The sequence below is a fragment of the Eublepharis macularius genome, chromosome 3 (genome assembly GCF_028583425.1).
Source record: "Eublepharis macularius isolate TG4126 chromosome 3, MPM_Emac_v1.0, whole genome shotgun sequence".
Lineage (NCBI taxonomy): Eukaryota > Metazoa > Chordata > Lepidosauria > Squamata > Eublepharidae > Eublepharis > Eublepharis macularius.
Genome location: NC_072792.1, coordinates 83,897,039 through 83,918,433, shown reverse-complemented (window position 1 = coordinate 83,918,433; position 21,395 = coordinate 83,897,039). Strand labels below are relative to the sequence as shown.

The window sequence follows — 21,395 nt, the reverse complement described above, 5'->3', positions numbered from 1 at the left end:
AGATGTTTGAATGGCTTTTGTATATAAATTGCTCAATTAACTATTGTCTATATAACTGTGGGATGTGGTCTTTTAGAACAGTATTCATGAGGCTCTTAAGAGTGATGGAATAGGATCTTAATGAGATGCTGTGCTGCTTTAATTTTATTGTGGTTTTATATTGTTTGAGTAGCATTTTAATTTACTTTCTTAGATTATTTTAACCAATCTTGATTATCTGTTCCTGAGTGCAAAGGCAGGCTACAAATATTTTTAATAAATAAATGAATATATTTTATATGAATGTTTTTATTTGAACTGTTGACCATAAAACAGAATTTGTGTATAAATATATTGAGGATTAAGAGGAATATGAAAGCTCTGTTCAAAGAATGCTTGGGTTGTTGAAGAGAATAGGTGTGGGAGAGGGAATGCTTTAATATTTTTCCTGGTTGCTTGGAGATTATATTCATGACTGATAATCATAAATTCTTCTTTCCTTGGATATTCAAACTGGAAAGGCCAAATTAAAGGAACAGTTTTCAATCAGTTGTATTATTTGAAGTGTGTGCATGTGTGTATGTATGTGTCATAAACACACACACACACACACACTGAGGTTCTGTGCTAACTGAAAAAGAGTTGTTCTGATTTTTGTTTCATATTTTTAAAAAACAACAGATCAGCTTCTGGAAACATACGGTGACAGGGTTGAGTAGATAGATCACTGAGTGTGGTAAACACTTGAATTGAGAAGCAGAACTGCTGGGATCTGGAGTTAGGGCGCATACAAGTAGAAACAAGGAATGCTCCTGGTAATCTTCTGTATGGAGGCTGCGCTCTCTCCACACATCTACCCAAACTGTTCCTTAAAATAAATTAGAATAGCACTTTGGGGGTTATAAAGAGGCAGCTCTGAAAAACAGATATGCATGGATATGTTCACATTTACACCTCTGTGTTATATCATACTGCTTATGGCAAACTTGAGGATAAATGATTAACGTTCTGTATCTCTTAATATATATTTAACATGGCCTGCTCTGTGAAAATAAGAGAGGCTGCATAGTTTTCAGTCCCAGTTGCATAAGATGTCATGCTAATAATTGCTAAAAGACTAGCAATTGGACAAGATATGGATCTTCATAATTTAGCAATCCTGGCTTGAAAAATTTCAGTTAATCAGAAATGATAAACTAGCTCTTCATTCTATAGAAGGCCTGGCTAGGGGATTCTCTCAGACTCTCCACTTCATCCAACACAGTGGTATGAGTTTGTAACGAGCTTTTGCCCGTGTCTGAAACTAAGCTTCTACTAGCCAAAAGAAAGATGCATCTTTCTCTTGGAAAGCTTTCAGCAATTAGTTCTCAGACCTGTCAAACAGATAAGTTCTTTGAACCACCTGTTTATCAGTACATTTATTTATATAGGGTTCAATATTGCTTTGCAACTCTTTAACAAACACACAGACACCTGTCTAGAGTTTATTTCACTTTATAGAAAATACACCCTAGTTTTTTAATGAAGCAAGTAATTAAAATATAAATGGTTATGAATATAAATCCTATAAAAACAGAACACAGAAAGGCAGTAAGAAATAAGTTTGCTAACATTTCCTAATAAATTCCTAGTTTAACATAATCAAAGTTTCTATGAAATGCATAGATAAAAATAAATTCTCACCTAAATTCTCTCAAGAGATTTCTTCCATCAGAGCTCTGACATTCTATCTGAATTTGCAATTTTATACATCATCATACGCAAATATCTAAGGTCTATTCACATGATAGCACAAACAAACGATAATTGGTCTGATGCTTCATTGAATATTCATAGTTTCTATTGTATAACCTTCCAATTAGTAAAAGATGACGTTATACTCAAACTTGCAAAACAAAACTATAAATCTCTGAGAAGTGTCAGAAAAAGGTAAGTTGAGAGATCGCTATTGGTTGAATCTCTGATAGAGGAACGTTAATCTCGATAGAGTCCACTATTTTAATTAACTGTCAAAAGATTAAAGCACACCTGTTAGAATTACCTCAGAGAAAAAAACACACAGACGGTTCATGCAAAGTCTGAATGTTCATCTAGAATACAAGTGCTTGGCCTAGTATTGCTCAGTATTGATTATTGTCATGTGCTTTTATCTATATTGGTGCAACAAGTTAAAAGGATCTTTATTCAAATAAAACTCCTAGAAGTGCACTGATACATAGAGATTGCCAAGAATGCTGAAGTACAGTCTTCCCCGAGAGGTTATACTCCAGTTCTCCTCCCCCAGTCCAAACAAGTCAGTGGAAGTCAGCGAAAGTCTTGCAAAAGATGTCCAGCCGAAGTTCCCACACCTCGTTCCCACACACTACCAACTGCACTGATAAAGTCTCTTAGCAAAGCATAGCTTAGCAAAGCATAGACATAGTGAAGGAAGCTACACTAAGCCCATCCCCCCCCCAGTAGACATGCATTCACAGTTCTAGCAGGCAGGCTGGCTTGCCTGTCTGACAATAGTATCCTTTTGCCTCTCCTTCAGAACAGCACTGAAAAAAGTTTACAAGTAAATGGAACTTCTGTCTTTATTAATATAGCATGTAGTTATTCATTGGCAGATGTAAATTTTAAGAGTACATTGAGTACATTGTTTTTGTCTGGGTGATTCTAATTAAATTCAGAACAAATATAACAGTAACAGAACACCTTATTAACTTGCTGCTTTCTCACTGCCTCCAACAGAAGGTTCTTAAACCGATTTCATGATTATAATAATGAATCTCTGGGATGTGGAAAATCTAGTACCATGTTTATTTCTTTTTTTATGCCATATTGGGCCCTGTCCTAAAACTTCACCAATTAGCTCACCAACATAAAATACAGTTTTTGAATTGTCAGGAAGCTTGTGCAATGAATGTGTTCCTGTTTTTTCCCCATTTTTTTAAATAATGAGGTATTCTAATAAAATGATTTAATGATATATTCTGAAATATTTGAAATTGGTTTTACCAGCCAAGTATCTTAGTTTTATGAACTTTTCCCTCAAATAATCTAGAACAAAGCATTCTGTTTTACTAATTCTTTTAAAAGATTCTTTGATTTGTCTGTTTTACTATGCATCCAGAATTATAAGTATATTCCAAGTATATAATTACAAGTATATTGATGAGTAGAAGACGGACATGTACAGATTCTATATTTTTGGAATGACAGAAAGAATGCAGTAACATTTTGCAGCTGATATCACAGTTCCTTTAGAATAGAAGGCTGAGAAATGTATAGACTTCTTTTGAAATTTGACATGGAAGAAGAATGTGTTATAGACTGTATGATAAAATGGGCCAAAAAAATGGATATAATATACAAATGGATCTATGGGAAATATGTGGGTAAAGGGACTTAAATTTACTTTGAATTCCACACACAAAGAAAACTTGTATAAAATGTTGTACCATTGGTATATGTTTCCAGATAAACTAGCTAAAATAGCCAAAGTTATTTTGAATAAATGTTGGAAATGTGAACAACATGAAGGGACATTTTATCACCTTTGGTGGACTTGCCATAAAGAAAAAGAAGTTGGGCACAAATTCATATGACAATTCAGAAATTTTTGAAGATTAACATACAACTCAAACCAGAAGTGTTTTTGTTGGGACTAATGGACAAACAGCTGGAAAACAATATGGCACCTTATTTTTATACATGACTACGGTGGTAAGGCTTTTATACACACAAAAATGGAAAAGTACAGCATTGCCTTCAATAGATGACTGGGTTGTGAAAATGATGGAGTTAGCCAAGATGGCTAAATTGACAGTGTTGATTAGAGATAGAACGTTGTCTTCGTTTATAACAAATTGGAAACCCCTTGACTTTCTGCGGGAGACAGGAAAAAATGAGTTGATTATTTGTGGATGTGACTATTAAGATAATTTGGGGAATAGAGGTTAAGTTTATGTATTAGTAAGAGTACAAGAATACTGTTTATAATTATGTTATACTTGTAGAGAAAACTGAAAATGGTCTACTATGTATGTATTAGTTACTTTTCTCTTATTTACTTATTATTTTCTGTTTCTTTTTTTCTCTTTTCTTTTTTTTATTTTTTTCTTTTCATATAATTTCTTTTTTACTTTTCCCTTCAGTGGGATTTTAATTTTACTTTATAAAAATAAGAATAAAATAAATTTGTTTAAACCACTAATAGAATAGTGAGCTGAGATATTAGGGCACAACAGAGTACAGGAGTACTCCTTTCCATATTGTCTAGTTTTTTCAGTTTCATGGTCCCTTTACTACACCTCACTGTACACGTTTATTTAGCTTGCAAGATTTCACAAATTTGTTTCACAGAATCTGGCTTTTTGAGTATCTATCTTGACCATTGGGGTATCAAAGGAAACGGGCTTCCTTTTTGTTTCATACAAAACAGACCACCATTTAACATAGCTTTTAAAATGTTCTGTTGGGATCTGAAGAAGGGGCACACATATACAGGAAAGAGCTACTTGCTCAGATTTGCTCGATGTTTTCTTCTCAGATATTTCTACTTCCAAAAAAAAAGCAAGTTTGAGCAGCAGGATCTGCTGGTAATAAAACTGCAAGCAACTGCACATGTAGTTCTGACTTACAGATGTCTCTCTCTTCACATCTTAGACTCTTTAGAATCAAAGCAGTTGTTACATCTGAAAGCAGTAGTGAAGAATTGATAACATTGCATGTTCTAGCTTGTTTAGAGAATAGGTTACTTTCTTATGGCCTTCCTTGGCAGGCCCCATCCTATCCTTGGTTCTTTATATATCGTTTAATCATTCAGTATTTAAAAGGAAAGGTGGAACTTTGCCAAATGCAAGGTATCTTCACAGTAAAGGATATACTTTTGTCATATTTTTTTAAAAGGCCCTTTTAGATCCTTTTCCCCTTCTTGTCACATTTTTGCATCATTTTAGTCAATATTCTGGCCCTCCTTTGTCACAACTTTGCTGCCCTTTCCCACTTGATACATGATATACTTTGTAGATAGTACCTTAAGAGGTAAATTGATCTGCATGGTGTTATGTAGCTGTCTGGTAGAAATAGCATATCTCTACAGTCAACAAGAATGCAACTAGCCTTAAGGGGTAACTGTGATTCTCAGAAGGATTCTTATGGTTCCAGCATATATTTCTGTTCCCTCAAAAGCATTAACAGCCAAGCTATCTAGCTTTCTTAAGCCATGATTTCTTTCATCTGAGAAGTCCCTCTGCCATTCAAATACTTAGAACAACACAGATCCAGAGGAGTTAGCCGTGTTAGCCTGTAGTAGCAAAATCAAAAAGAGTCCAGTAGCACCTTTAAGACTAACCAATTTTATTGTAGCATAAGCTTTCGAGAACCACGTTCTCTTCGTCAGATGCTAGAGGGCAGAAGGAAACTGCCCCCCCTCTCCTCCTCTATATTTGGCCAGTTTCCTTCTGCCCTCCATGCATCTGATGAAGAGAACGTGGTTCTCAAAAGCTTATGCTACAATAAAATTGGTTAGTCTTAAAGGTGCTACTGGACTCTTTTTGATTTTAGAACAACACAGGGGAGAGGAAAACTGACTTAGTGTTTCCTGGCAAAATGGAAAACTGGACAGACTAGATTTCATTGACAAGGCTCCATGGAGAAGGAAGAGACCTCATGGATTTATGAACAAGACAGGAAAGGCTTATTTTGAGGGCTGTTTTTTTAAAAAGTCCAGTGTTTTTGGGGTAGTCTTGAGGTAGTTTTATAGTGGATCACCTTAAGATGCAAGCTGTGGCAATAAAAGGGAGCCCTTGGCTTTCTAGGAGCTACACGCCAGAAGGTAATTTGATAGCTTTAGTCTTGTGTGAAGTGTGTATACTAGAAACTTGTGTTTTAGATTCTATTTTGTGTGTTTTTGTCCCACATCCTTTCCATGTTTAAGGTAAATTTTCTGCCTTCAATAAACTTATTGTTTGGTTCATTATAACTAGACTTGCATTGCTGTGCAGTAAAAAGAAGAAGATCTAAGGTGGCTGGTTAATTTTGGATGTAATACAGAATACAATTGCAAGTAAGGGTAATTATCCATATTAAAACCCAATTCAAAGCCATTAGCCAAGTTTCTTGAAAATGATCATCATAGCAAAATATAATAATTGCTTTGATGGAATTATCTCTGATTTTAGCTTCGCTAATGCCATTCATCAAGTATTATCAAAGTTAGCCATAAAGTATTAGTATGTTCTCTTACTAGTATGTTACTTAATTCAGCAACAATTCAGTTTTACAAGTGACCCAAACTTATATATCAGTATTAAGATGGGATTTTATAGAACAGTTGTATTATCATAAGAGGAAGAATGCTTATGAAACAGTTACCTTATTTCTGAAATAATTTTCCCACTAAAATGCAAAGACGTGTTTTTTTTTACTTTGAACATAATTTTAGTAGAATTGTATGATTATAGGATACTTTTTTGAGTAATACAAAGGTTGTTGAGTGCTTTTTTTTTACAAGACTGATCATATTTCTCAGATCATGAGAGACCGTTTGATCAAAACTTTTTTCGTACGTCCCTGAGCTGATAGCTGTACAAATAATTAGTTGAAAGCCCCTTGTATTTAGTTGAATGGTTGCTTTTGAGATAGAACACCATGCTGTGTACATTGTATTCCTAATAGTCACAGTGAATTGAAGAGCAGATAACTTGGAGTTACTGCTGTGTTTATTAGGCTTAATAGGAACTAATCTTAATCTGAAAATTTTGAAGAAGAGACATGTATACTTATTCAGCTTCTCAGAACATATATAAAATAAAGAACTATTGTTGTTATTAGTGAGAGAAGGAATCTTAAACTGAATTTGGCAGTGTGTGATCTGGGCCAGAATTTGATTCCAATCTACTCTGTTTAAGTCATTGTTGAAAACTGTTATGTATGTTATACTTTTAAAAAACAAACAAACAATTAACTGGTGAGGTTCTGGTAATAGTTTCTGACAAGTGTGAAAGGTTGATGTGTGGTTTACAAAGCTTTCATTAATTCTGCTGAATGCAGCATATAAAATGTTTGCCTTCACTAATATCATAGGATCAAGTTTCATCTGATGAGGAAGAGAGTGGTACTGGTGATGAAGATGAAGACTCTGATGAAAAAGAAGAAACAGACAAGGAAGAAGTGGAGGAAGAAGCAGCAGTATATAGTAACCAAGTACCTGAAAATGAGGGACAGAGCACTAAATCATCTGAGAGCAAAGAAAGAAATCAAGTAACTGCAGAAAACATAAAAGTAAGTCACTTGTTCATGGTCAGTGCTTCTTATGAATGCAGGAGTACTGTCCCGTTATCTGAAGAAGGGAGCTTTATACTCCAAAAATCTTACGAGTCTCTAAGGTTCCTCTGGATTCAAATCCTGGTGTCACATTATCTAGTGTACCAGAATCTGCCAGAAACGAGCTGCAGATTTGTAACAGTTTGCAATTCAAATAAAATGCTAAATAAAACCTCATTGTTGCACATTTGAGGATAAACTTTGCCACTAGAATCTTTCTCAGTTTAAATTTGTTTAAAACTATTTTAATTATTTTCAGCTGTTCAGATGTTATTTTGTTGTAGCAGTGAACAGTTATGCTATGAATGTTTTGTGGATTTGAACTTAAGTCATGATAGTTACCTAAATAGAAGATGGAGTATTTTAATTTTCTTTTAACAAGCTAAACTATTTTTGAGTTTTTAAAAAAACATAGGGTTGAATCCAGCAAAAAAATTCTACTTGTGCTAGAGCTCTTCTGTAAGTGGAAATGCAAAAAAAACCCCCCAAAACCCATGGTGGCTGCTTATGCTAAGTTAAAGTTATTGTTTCCCCACTTTCATTTCTGCTTGTGCAAAATATTGTTCAACCAATTTCTGGTCACCGTAATATATATGGAGGAAAGCACTAGGTGTTTCAAAAAAGCACACTTAAGCAGAACAGTGCTAAGTCCATTTACATTTCTGTTTGTGCATTGTTGGATCTAAGTCACTGGCATGCCACAATGAAACACATTTTTCTGAATTTGACAAGATTACTCTTTCTTGTATATTCCATTTTTAGAAAGAAGTGGCCACTGCAGAAGGAGAAATAACACAGCAAGGTGGGAACAGCTGTACTAATTTATCTTTTGCCTAATACATCTTTGTTTCACAAAATGGTGTGGGTTTCTTTTCAAAGAATATTGGTAATCTTTTTCTGGATCTATAGCCATTATTCACTTCAGGTATTTGGGCTTGTCTTGCTCTACATCATCTTGTGTGATTAGACTCCACTGCTTCACTTAAATTTTTCTTTTTCATGCACCACTTGATTGAGTTTTCTCCTTTTTCCTTTCAAGTATAGGATCTGTTAGCTTTGGTTTCCTTTGCTTTGCTAGCATTAAAGTTAAAGTGAACTTGTATTTTGAACGCATTAAAATTTTAAAAACTTATGCAAAAAGTCCCAGGTTCAGTCCTCAGCATCTCCTGTTAAAAGGATCAAGTGATATGAAAGACCTCTTCCTGAGACCCTGGAGTTCCACTGCCAGTCACAGTAGACAGTACTGACCTGATAGAGCAATGACCTGACTCAGTATAAGGCAGCTTTAGGTGTTCATGTTATATTGGCATATCCCCCCACCCCCAGTGAGTCTGATGCCCTTAATTTTACAATGAATGCAAGAAAAAATGGCATGTCCCTCTGTCCTTGCCACGCTGTCATTGTGGTCTGCTTTGTGGCAGAAAAAGAACTGAACCATGCCAATTTTAAATTAGAAAGAGAGACAAAACAGTGTTGAAGCCAACTATATTAACTGCCTAGAGTTACAGCCAGTTGAAGGAAGTTTTCTGTAAATATAGAGAGCTGACTTAGATCTTGTTTCTTTCTGACTTTTCTAATTTTTTTCAGATGGAAATAAGCAGTGTACTAGAAATTGTGTTCCAGTAGCCATTTAAACTGTTTTTAAGAGTGAAAGAAATATGCTGTTGGCTAGTTTTAGTCTTCTTAGTAAAGTGGAACTCAGTAATGAAATTTAATGAATAATGAAATAAATGCATAGTTTCCCTGTGAAGTGGGGGTGAACAGACAGGGAGATTCATACTTCTTTTCTGAGTCCTGAATTATCATGCTTCAGTTCTAGCTGCTTCTCGATACCTTCTCAAATCTGTTAGCATTTTAGCCATTTGCCTTTTCTTGTTGGTAACAAACACCAAAGAATTTACTACGGTCCTGGGCCTGGAAGTTATAATATACAGATGGAGTCACAGTTTCACACTGGAGCAGAGCATGGGATTTACTGCTCAGAGAGTCCTTTAGCATCAGTTTGTAGAGTTATCAATCTTTGAAAACTACCACACCTGAAAGACGGTATGAAGAGAAACCAGTCTCAAAGTATCAAAGGGAGCTGTTATGCTTTTACCATCAGCTTCTGTGCACTTAAAGCTGACTTTTCTAGGTAATCTGCTACAGACTAGCAAATGTCATACAAATGGTATTAAGATTCAGATGGAGCACCTAAATGTCAGTGATTTCTGAGTGCCTGGAAACTCAAAGGTATAAAATACTAGTGAAACAGTACAACAGATGGATGTCTGTGGAGAAAATTAACCTGTCAGAGTGTGGGATGCAGTTGAGGGGCAAAAGCTAACACACACACAAACCAGGTTCTAGTAACTGCAATTATAGTTTTGTCCATGGTTCCACAGTCTTCCTGATTTGATCCTGTTGATACTTGATACAATTAAGTCCAGGTGTTCCCCAGATGTATATGAAAACAAATGACATTACTTTCTTCACACAAGTTCTGACAATACAAGTCTAAGTTGACTATCAGGTGAGCAACAAGAGAATTTGAGAAGCAGACTGCTAAAAATATCATGACAAACAATACACATTTCTTCAAATACATCTGGAAGAGGACACCTGTTAGGTATGCAGTTGGGCCTTTGGATGACAAAGGAATAAAAGGATTGCTTAAGGAAGATGGGGAAATGACATTAAAATTAAACATTCTTTGCATTTGTTTTCACTTGGAAAGTGCTGGGCACATAGCCGCACCAGAGCTGCTATTTCTGGAAGAGTGAAGAACAGAGTCAAATTGAAGTGGTGAAAGACTACTAGGCAAATTGAAAATGAATAAGTCTTCTATTCCAGATGGCATACACACAAGGATTATAAAGAACTCAAATATGAAATTGTTGAGCTGCTAACCTGTATTTGTCTTGTTGCTAAAATTGGCTTCTGTACTAGAGGCCTGCAAAGTAATAAATGTTACACTGAATCTTAAAAAAGGGGTCCAGGGGGGTGTGGCGTCGGTCTCGGAGTGGGTGGATGCGAGTTGAAGGAGCACCGACTCCCCTCAGCCTGGAAACACACAAAATAAAGCTGTTACTACAAAAAAAGAAAGGAACGAGGAAGCAAGGGTCAGGGAAGAAAAAATCACCGACCAGATCGTACCAAGGCAAACAAACACTTTTACCAGAAGTGGTTCCTGTTGCACAGCAAAGCCGCGGTCACGAAGCAGACAAAATGGCCGACGGAACTTTGGAAGCTGGCGCAGCAGTAAATACTTTATCTGCTCCCCTTGATAAACAATTGGCACAATTGCAGCAGGCTCTTGTTAATCAGATGTCTAAACTAATACAGCCTTTATCTAACCAGCTGGCTGACATAAAATTAGAACTTAAAATTAGAACTTAAAACAAATGCGAAAGTCGACAATGCACTAGATATGGCCTTAATGTCCCAGTGTGATATTCGCGATCTGCAGGAGTCTTCTGAATCCTTTCAAGCAAGAATTATCAATCTAGAAGTGGCTGTAAGGAGGAGAAATTTAAAGCTATGCGGAATAGAAGAATTCCAACTTGACAACAGTGATTTAATTTCAACTCTAACTTGCTGGTTAAGAAAGCAATTAAACCTGCAAGAAACTGAGAAGCCACTGATTGTAAATGCTTTCCGTATAGGCTCTGAAAAGGTGGCTAAGGCAAAGAATTCGTCAAGAGACATTCTTATAGAACTTGAGGACTTAAATATTAAAAAGCAACTCATGGAACGGGCTAGGACACAAGATCCTCTACTCTTCAATGACAAAACTATAAATATCTTTTCTGACTTGCCTAATGAAGTGCTTTCTAAGAGAAAGGAGCTGAGAGCTGCAACTTTGGTGTTAAGAAGAGCTAATGTACGCTATAAATGGGTGAACTGCACCAATCTTTCCATCATTCATAATGGGAAGCAGATTGTAGCCTCAGATCCGGAGGAAGCTGAACATCTGCAAAGACTAAACCTGGAGTCCCCAATGGAGGTCAACAAACGAAGCTTCAAAAGAAAACTTCCGATGTCGCCTTCTCAGCAAAAAGGGAGTAAAATCCCAGTTAAAACATTTAAGTTATAGCCACTGTGGAAATGCATTGCCAGAATCTTGCAACAAAAAAAAGAAAAAAAGGGAATAATAATGGTGATGATAATAGTAACATAATTATTATATCCAGGAGCGGGGGGTAGGCTAGGTTCCTTTGATACTGCTCCCACATTTTGATAGTGGTTCCTTAGGAGTAGGTATTTACCTTACGCTAGAGTATTTTATACACTAGCCCAAGAGAACACTATTTGACCAGTTTTGTAGAAAATTAATTTTAATGTACTGATAGTATATTAATCACTAAGTAATATTTTATTACAATACAATTTCACAAATATATACAGTTTACAAATAAATAATTGAATATATATACACATTTAGATATATCTATACATAGAGTATATTTGGAAGTTAACTTTGTAGTTCATAAGAGGTTGAAGTTTATAGGTAGAGAAGTTAGAGATACTGAAATAGTGTCATTTTATTTTATTTTTGTCTATTTATTTATTTACTTTTTGAGGTTCAATTTATCTCGATTAAATATTTTGCACATTTAAGTGTACATAAATAAAAGAGAAAAAGTGGGGAGGGAAATAATAATTAAGAAAAAAGGGGGGGAAGAGGGAGGAGGAAGGGGAAAGAGTAAAGCGGGGGGAAGTGATAGGAAATTAATTAGTGATATATATATATACATATATTCATATAAAGGAAAAGAAAAAGAAAAAAGGGGAAAAATAAATATTATATAAAAATAATAAAAAATAAAAAATATATAAAAAAAGAAAAATGGGTCCAGAGGGGATCTAGGAAATTAAGAGTCTAGTTAACACAAGGATCTCCAACATGATGCCTGTGGGCACCATGCCACCTGCCAACATCTTTCCTGGCTCCTGCCAAGGGTTTTTAGAAAGTGGGTGGGATCAGGTGGGGCTTTTGCCTGACATGATAGAAATTTATAAAATTATGATAGAACAAAATGGATAGAGAGAATTTTCCTCCCTTTCCCGTAACACTAGCTCTTGGAGAAACCCACTAAAGTCTATGGGCAATACATTTAGGAGGAAAAAGGAAATACTTCTTAACAAGATACTGAATTGTGGAGTTCATTGCCAGTAGATGAGGGGGAAGGCTACGAGCACAGATTAGATAGATAAATGGAATGTGAGTTCATCAATGGCTGCTACCCAAGATGATGAATGGGAACCATGTCCTGAGTCAGTAACCCTCTGGTTTATGTACTTTTAAACTATTTGCCTGTCTTCTGGAGACTATCTGATGGTCAGTGAAAATGGACCCTCCATGCTTGTAGAGTAGCTAAAAGACTTGCATTACAACATCGGCGAGACAAAAGCACACCTTCCCTAATTCAATTGATTTAATTTTATCAATTGAACTTTATCAGTATTTGAACGTATAGCATATAGACAGCAGTTGTGTATGGACATCTTTAGAAATTTGGAAACCTTTCATAGAAGCTTACGTGTAGACCTGCTTTTAAAAAAAATATTCTATAATTATTCTTTTAGAAAAATTTCTGATTACAAGTGCTAGGAAGCAGCATCAGAAGAAGGCCTTGGCTACTGTGCCCTGCTCGTTGGCCCTCTAGGACAATTGTTTGGCCACTATTTGAAGCTGATGTTGGATTATATGGGCCTGATCCAGTAGGGTTCTTTCTATGTTCCCTATGCTTGATGTATGTTCTGTCCTGTACAGAATACTAGGATTTATTATCTTGGAAGTGTTGCAAGATCAACAGGCAAAGTGGTAGGAATTGTACACAAAATCGATGATAAACCAACAAAATCTTAGGGAAGATCTGTATTGCTCTCATATATGGTATGTTAATTTGATCCCTGCCATATGCAAACATAGAATACTTCAATTGGTTTTGATCCCTTGTCCAGTCATATGCCTGAGGATCATTGCAGAGCTAGCAGGGAATGTCCAGCCTGCACAGCTGATTGCTTTTAGTACAAAGGCATTTCAGGAAAAAAGAAAGCTGCATTTTCCAGAGACAGTATTTGCTAGTCCAGTTGTACATCAGAGAGATCTGGAGGACTTTGCCATGAGGAGGTACTCTTAGTAATGCAGAATAAAGTTCTGCGCTACAATACAAAGAGCTCAGAAACCTTATTGTGTGGGTTGTTTGCTATTTTGTTGCTTTCATGTAGAGGATACTTCACCTTCGATGCGTGTAAAATGTTTAGGCCAAACACTTGATAAACCCATTCTTCTATCAGAAGCATCTAAAATCCAATAAAAAGCTAAAAATAGTTATACACAAAATAAAACTAAAATTCATGAGGTCTAATTATGTAATTTCAGTGTAACGTAATATCCCTTAGGCCTCATTATTGTTTATGGTTGTGTTTGATATAGTTGAAAGCAGAGATTCTAGCATACTGTGTTGTTTTTAGAGGGAGAAAATGCTGAAGTTTGTGCCATGAACAATTCTTCAGAAGCAATTAAAGATGCTAATGATGACAGCACATCTGGAAAACTACTGGGAAAGAAGAAAACGGTAAATGAAAACAAGATCATGTATAACCTGACAGCAAAAAGAAGGAAAACTATTATTAGTGTCTGATACACCTGAGATAATGTAAAGAAATTTCCCTCTCTCTCTCTCTCTCTCTCTCTCTCTCTCTCTCTCTCTCTCTCACGCACGCACGCACGCACGCACGCACAGAGAGAGCTGAGAATGTTCAGTTTGGAGAAGAGATTGAGGGGGGACGTGATTGCTCTCTTTAAGTATTTGAAAGGCTGTCATTTGGAGGAGGGCAAGGAGCTGTTCCAGTTGGTAGCAGAGGGTAGGATGCGAAGCAATGGGCTTAAATTACACACACAAAGGTACCGGTTGGATATTAGGAAGACCTTTTTCACAGTCAGAGTAGTTCAAAAGTGGAATCAGCTGCCTAGGGAGGTGGTGAGCTCCCCTTCACTGACAGTTTTCAAGAAGAGGCTGGATATTTGTCAGAGATGCTTTAGGCTGATCCTGCACTGGGCAGGGGGTTGGACTAGATGGTCTGTATAGACTCATGAATATGAGTCTATGATTTTTGTTTCTGAATTTGGATTCATGAGGAAATTCCTATTCTGCTCTTCTCGTCAGTTAATGATAAAGAATGAAAATCTGTCTCCATTGCATCTTGTACAAACATCATCCCCAGGGATGAATAAAATAATAATCTATAATCTCTTAATGAATGTTTAAGAAATTATTGTGTAGTTTTTTTAAAATTATTTAAATTGGAGCTAGGTTTATTCATATGGCTGCCTTTATATGCTAAATGCAACTGCTCTATCAGACTAAGTAAGCTAGGACATTTTGGTGTAGGACTTTTCATGTTATCCTGTCATACTCTCTAGATTTCAGTAGTGAATGTATTTTAGTGATGGGCAGGAGACATTGCTAAGAATAAACGTTAATTTGAATGTAGCATAAGGCAATTCGAGTAAAATATATAATTATTTAAAACAGGCAGAATACAAGATTGCACAGAACATTGTGCTCAGATGTTAATGCTTGATCTTTTGCACTCTTAAACATACTTGGATATTCCAAATCCTGGCAAAAATGTAAAAGTGAACAAATAGCTTCCTCTGTACAAATTCTTTCATAGAATAACAGCAGTATTGTTTTGACTACAATGAAAATGAATAGGCTTTTAAAATCTTTTGGCTGTTTTGACCTTTTTTTTTAAAAAAAGGCAGATTGAGGTTCCTATGTGTATTTTGGATCAGTTTTTAATATAGATAACCCTATAGGAAGCTTCTGTTTTTGGTTACTTAACCTAGTATTACTTCCAAGGACATTGCTGCCAGTTTGCAAATCTTCTAGGATTGCTTCCAGGTTCAAATACAGCATTTTGCTGGCTGACTGATGCTCCAGGTTGTAGGGTTAAGCCTGGATAAAAAGCCATGCGGAGTGCAGTAAAGTGGGGGTCCTGAGCAGGCAGTAGAAATTCTTGTGCTAGTTGGAAGCACTGCTGCTAGAAGAGATAAGAGGGTAATTTCTTTTGGTTCCCCCTCCTCACTGCAGTCCAGGTACAAGCAAATGAACCCAGGGAAAACATAACTTGTAGTTTGGCTCTTAGAGGGCTGCAGGGGGAATGGAAAGGCAGGAAAACCCACTTTGCAAGTGTCCTTGCACTCATGATTCATAGGTCCAACTTGACATTGTTAGCGATGTTCTAAGTAGTGCAGTGTTGTGAGCCAGAAATCCAATTTGTGAGCAGCAACTTGCAAGTTGTGAGCGCGCCTTTTCCAAAACCAGAATACATTTGATTAAAAGACTTTTGAATTAGATTGCCTGAGGCATTGGTATTGGGTGCCATCACTCACTTATGCATATGTAATCTCCACATTGGGCCACTGCAAGAGATAGAGGGGAAACTGAATCCAGACAAGGCAAAGGTGATGTTGGTTAGAGAGGTTGATATATTGGATGAGCCTGCATTTACCTGCATTGAATGGAGGTGGATCTATTTTGACATACTCCATTAAATGTTTCTGAGTTTTATTAGCTTCTTTCCATCCGGTGAAAATGCATGTCTGTATAAATTTATCTGCATGTCAGATGAATTTATCTGAATTTTGCCATATCTTCCAATGTGGCCATTTTTGCTGCAGTAGTCAAGCTTAACACCGGTTTCATAGCTGAAGAGAAATATATATCTCTTTTAAACAAATCTAATAGAATCACTTTTGGATCTAAAGGAATGTGATTTCCTGGCATCTTATTAATGAATTGAACCACATACTATCAGAAATACAAACATCCATTGTCACCAGAAAGCTGGGATCTAAAAAAACTCACAAACATGTAATGGAATATGTCAAAACAGATCCACCCCCATTCAATGCAGATAAATGCAGGCTCCTCTAATATATCAAGTTATTTGACCATATATTAAAGACTGCATCTTTAATTTATGGAATTCACTGCTGCATGATAAAAACGATTAGAGAAATGTGTGGATGAAAGGTCTATTCACAGTTTTTTTCGAATAAGGGTCAATTGAATACTCCATGTTTAGGGGTAGTTTACCACCTGAGCCCAGACCAGGATAGCCTGATCTTAGATCTCTGAAGCTAAGTAGGTGGGCCTCCCCCAGTGTCGCTTCGCAGAAGCAGGCAATGGCAAACCACCTCTGCACATCTCTTGCCTTAAAAAACCTTGCAGGGCTGCTATTTATTTTATTTTGTTTGCTGTGTTTATAGTCAGCCATTCTCACTGAGACTCAAGGCAGATTTCACAGTGTGAGTCAATACAATCAACAGAATGGGGCAACAGAACAATGCAATAAGGAATGGGCTGAAGAAATTTGAAAACAACTAGCAGTTGGATACAGGGCTGAAAATGTTAAGAAACGAGAACCTAATTTCCGAAACATTTATACCAGGGTAACAGTGTGGGGCAGACTTGATGCAGGGCCCAGCTTTGATCCCCAGCATCAGAGGGAGAGGGAGAGATCCCACATTTTTAATGTTTTTTCCTTTTAAACTGTGTTATGTAAAAACAATCAGTGCCTATGTCTCCTGACTGTTGAATCACTCACTGTTAGATGGTGCCAACGTTATCCGAGAATCCATCAACCAGCCCATCTCTAGTCTATCAGCCAATTTCTGGACAACAGAACATCAGCCACCTGCTCCGGCTCCTGGAGCTGCAGGTGTACAGTGGAGCAGCTACCAGCGCTGCAAGCATGCAGTGGATATACCCCGAGGCCGCCCACCCTATGCCGCTGGCTCCTGCCGGGTGTGCAGCGAAAAGGCCTCAAGGCTGCCCACCCCACGCCACCGGTGGATCCTGGTGCTGTGGGCATGTGGCAAAGAGGCCTCAAGGCCACTTGCCCCACTCTGCCGCCGCCGGCTCCCAGTGCTGCAAGCATGTAGCAAAGAGGCCTCAAGGCCACCCACCTCCACCATGGCTGGGGTTGCACCAGGCCCTTTCAGCAGGAAACAGGGAAGGCGGGAGTGGGCCTGGGGCCGGGGCTGCACCAGGCCGAGGCAGCACCAAGGTGGGGCCAGGGCATCACACACAATTAACGGGACAGGTTCCAAATCAAACTACTCTCCAAGGGAAAACCCAGGAACCTCACACTAACAGTAGTAAGGAGAATATCAAAAAGCTTTAATCACAGTAACAGACTCATTCTATAAATATTAATTCCATAAAGATCATAATACAAATTCAAATAGTACAATAAATATACATCTCCCGAAATACTAATAAGCAGCCAACGCAATATATAGGCGCGGCTAAGTTCCATCCACTTTGGGAAATTCAAACGGGAAAGGACCCAAGACCTGTGTACGTCCTGCCGTTGTAGACGAAGAAATAGCAAGTTCAAAATAAATAACGAGTTCTGGGCAGCTGTAATTGCTGCGAAGGTATCACAAACGGCTGAATCCACGTTGTGCACACCGGAGCTCACAATAGGGTCTCTCGATGGGTGGTAACAATGACAAAGCGGCTGAAGCAATGTAATGCAGACTGGAGCCCCCAGCGGGGTCTCCCGGTAGGTGGCAACGAGCCCGCCAGCTACAATTGCTCGTTTCGGAAACCCTTCTTCTCGGCCTCTGTCATGAAAATGTTATGTTTTATTTTTATTTTAATATAAAAGCCGCATTTCGTATTTACGAAAAAATTATTAATAAACAATTAGTCTACTTAAATAGCAGTCAAAATCTCCTAATGGGTCAGATCATACCGACACTTTCCCTCTGCAATTAACACTAATTCCAAGCAGGTGCTTGTCTGTAGTGCCATACCCCTTTATATCCTTACTTAACACTTCTTAAAGTAACAGTACACACATTCAACATTAGCTATCAAATACAATCACAGGAACGCTGTAAAATTAATTTCATTATTCAATCCATTAGGTACCAAACAATTCATTCTATATATCCACTGGGGTTCCATCTGTAATAGTTTAATGTTGTTGCTGTTATCGAGGTGAACAACTTCTAAAACTGAGTATCGGAGTTCCCTCTCACTGGTATGGTATTTGATGAAGTGATCCACCAGTGGGGCTTCTGAATTCTTCGTGCGAATCCTGGAAAGATGTTCTCTAATTCTTACCCTCACTGGTCGTGTCGTGCTGCCCACATAAATCAGTGGACAGGGACATTGAATAATATATACCACATGTTTTGTGGAACATGTAGAGAAGGACTTGGAATAAAGCAGTCTCCCCGACTCCGGATGAACAATTGATGTTAGAGGTGTACTAAAGGGGCACACATTGCAGCGGCCACAAGTATAATGTCCCGCCGGTAGTGGGGATGGGGTAGTAACTTCTCTGAAGTCTGAATGTACTAAGATGTCACGCAGACTTCTAGTTCTTCTAAATCCAATTCGTAGAGGTAAGTCACACCCAGGTATCTCCTTAATTACATGCCAATATTTTTTAATTACACTTGCTATGTTCCCAGCCAAATGGGAAAATTCAAGTCCCCACGTTAAGCTAACATTTTCATGACTCCCTATATCACAGGGCATCACAGGCAGGCCTTTGGGACAGGAAACAGGGAAGGCGAGGCCCAGGGCACCCCTCTGTGTGTTGGGCTTTCTCAGCTGTGCGCTGGGGGGGTTAAAATTTGTGCGCCATTGCGCATGAGCTCACATTAACAGGAACAGTGGTTGTTAGGCACTTTGATTCATTTGCATACAAAAAGTATCTTCAAATATGCAGAAATAGCATGTGGTACAGCTCTTTCTAGACAACTTCACTTCTGACTACAGGTGAGAATCTGGTATTTTAAAAAAAATGTTATCACCCCTGGGATAAGGCTTTTAGTCTAGCCTTCTTCTTGACATGCTAATTATGTAGAAGGAGCTTTTGTAGTTTTTCTTTTTACTGTTGCCTTCCTATAGACTGACCACATTAATGTACATGTGGATTGGTCTTCATCCAATAGAAGCTCAAGTAAGAAGGTACAAACTTTATCTGACCTGGTTGTGTGATCTATAAATTCCCAAGTTTTAAAGACCTTACAAACTTTTTAAGTTTCGTTCAGGGGTGTGCATTTGAGAACTAAACTACATGTGATAGTGTCTTTGTGGTCACCATAAGGATGTCATCGCTATTATAATTTTAAAATGCTGTGAGGGCTTGATCCTGATTGGGCCCACAGTGCAGAGCTCATCCCACCCACCTCCCACACCTTTTCAAGTACCAAAAGAGCCATGGAGTAGCCTGCACCCCTCATACGCTGTTTTGGCACTTGAAAAGGTGGATGGTGGGAAGGGACAAGAGCTCTTTACCATGGTTCCAATCAGAATTGAGCCCTTGTGGTATTTTATAATTACTCTAAAATGGAAGTGATGTCCAGATGGTGACCACAAGGATGCTGTCACATTTATTTTGGCCCCAAGACTGAAGCTAATCAGTCATGCTGACTTTGAAAACGCTGATAGTGGCTTGTTTAGATAGGATACATTTACAATAACGTATTGCTCTTGAAAGCAGAATAACCTTTGGCTTGTATATCGCTACATTTTCTGTGGGTGTAAATGTTTTGCAGCCTATTTGGATGTTGTGAACAAACATCTGTTAGTAGTTATCATATAGTTGCATAATATTTTGTTGTTCGAGTTACAAATAATTCATTAGGAATGTTGCTTCTTTATCCTACTTGAGTTGACTTCAGTCCTAAGCAATCATGGCTTAAGCTACATATATATTTGATCCTTTTCCCCCTATTTATATATATATTATATATAATATGTATACAGTTGGGCAAAATGTTTCCTTTTAAAGTAATGCATATAAACAGTCCTCAGTTTTTTCATTTTTGTTTTTTAGTTTTCTTTCTTTAAACGAAAGTCTTCAAAGCAGAAAAATGCACACAGCTGTGACGAAAGCACCCTTGAAAAGCTACCTCAGAGTGAACAGGAAACTGGAAATCAAGCCGGCCTACCTCACAAAAGTAGTCAAGATGAAAACCAGAACCATACTGAGGAAAATCAAAAGGAAACGTCATCAACAAATCAGGCCAGAAAGACATCCTCTACCTGTGTAGTACTTTAATACATACTGAACTGTATGAAGCTTGCATATGAGACAGAAGAGACCATTTTGCAAGACTGCAGTTTATACTTGAAAATAATCATGCATGTGTGTAATGATTGGGGATCTGTGTGTGTGTAAAATTAGCATGTTTGTATTGATTTACTTTTATTGTGGACCAACTTTCTAGTATTTATATGTTTTCATAATTTTAGATACTGCAACAGTATGCTTTTCACAGTCTTACTGAAGTGTTGTGGCCTTAATTCTCAGTGCTGTAATAAAATATATTTTTATATGTCAAAAGTTAGATTAAATCCTTTCATAAGCTTTCCTAAACAGCTTTATCTTTTGAAATTATAACTGTAAATATACATTGTAAATAGAGACGACCAGAAGTATTATTTAAAATGTTTATTCTCTGGTATGTTTGCCTTTTATAAAAGAAACAATAAAATTCATAAGCATTTAAGGTTTGTCTTCAGGAACAAAAATTAGCATATTCTAAGTATGACAGCAATGAAACAATTTCAGCACAGCCATGGGAGTAATATCCCCTTTAGCACTACCATGACCCTTGCTCTCAACCAGCATGCTTGTACCACTGGTAACTATAGAAATATGGGCAGAGGATGCATATGCAGTGTGCGGTTGTGATGAAATCCCATCAGTGGAATTATACAGTTGAATATACCTGTACAGGCCTTAAAGAAATGTTTTAAAGAAGGAAAAAAGCACTAAAAGCAAGTCTCTGAAATGTTATCACCTATACACTTACCACTTACATGCATCCCTCAGCTACATGAAGGACAAAAAATTGTATCTTAGGACTGACTTTATATGATCACAAACAGTGCTATGCTAAGTCTGGTCTATGAATGGTTTAGAATAGTAGCTAAGCCCTATGCCAGTGTATCCAAAAGATACATTGGTGTACATGAGAGAGATGCTAGAGATATACTAGCACCAAGCTGCACAAGTGCCTCTCCAGCTTTGGTCTGGTGCAATTCTTCAGTACAATTTATTTATTTTATGTCATTTAT

General features: G+C 37.4%; 1 protein-coding gene across 1 annotated transcript in view; it reads left to right on the top strand.

Moving 5' to 3' along the window:
- The window catches only part of RPGR (retinitis pigmentosa GTPase regulator), a 54,446-nt gene extending 33,643 nt beyond the window's left edge, over nucleotides 1-20,803 (top strand). Inside the window, exons 14-17 of the mRNA XM_054973697.1 lie at nucleotides 7,051-7,248; nucleotides 8,053-8,092; nucleotides 13,750-13,853; nucleotides 20,149-20,803. Of these exons, the coding sequence (XP_054829672.1) occupies nucleotides 7,051-7,248; nucleotides 8,053-8,092; nucleotides 13,750-13,853; nucleotides 20,149-20,373 (567 nt within the window). The 3' untranslated portion in view covers nucleotides 20,374-20,803. The remainder of the gene's footprint in view (nucleotides 1-7,050; nucleotides 7,249-8,052; nucleotides 8,093-13,749; nucleotides 13,854-20,148) is intronic.
- Nucleotides 20,804-21,395: the final 592 nt, after the last annotated feature.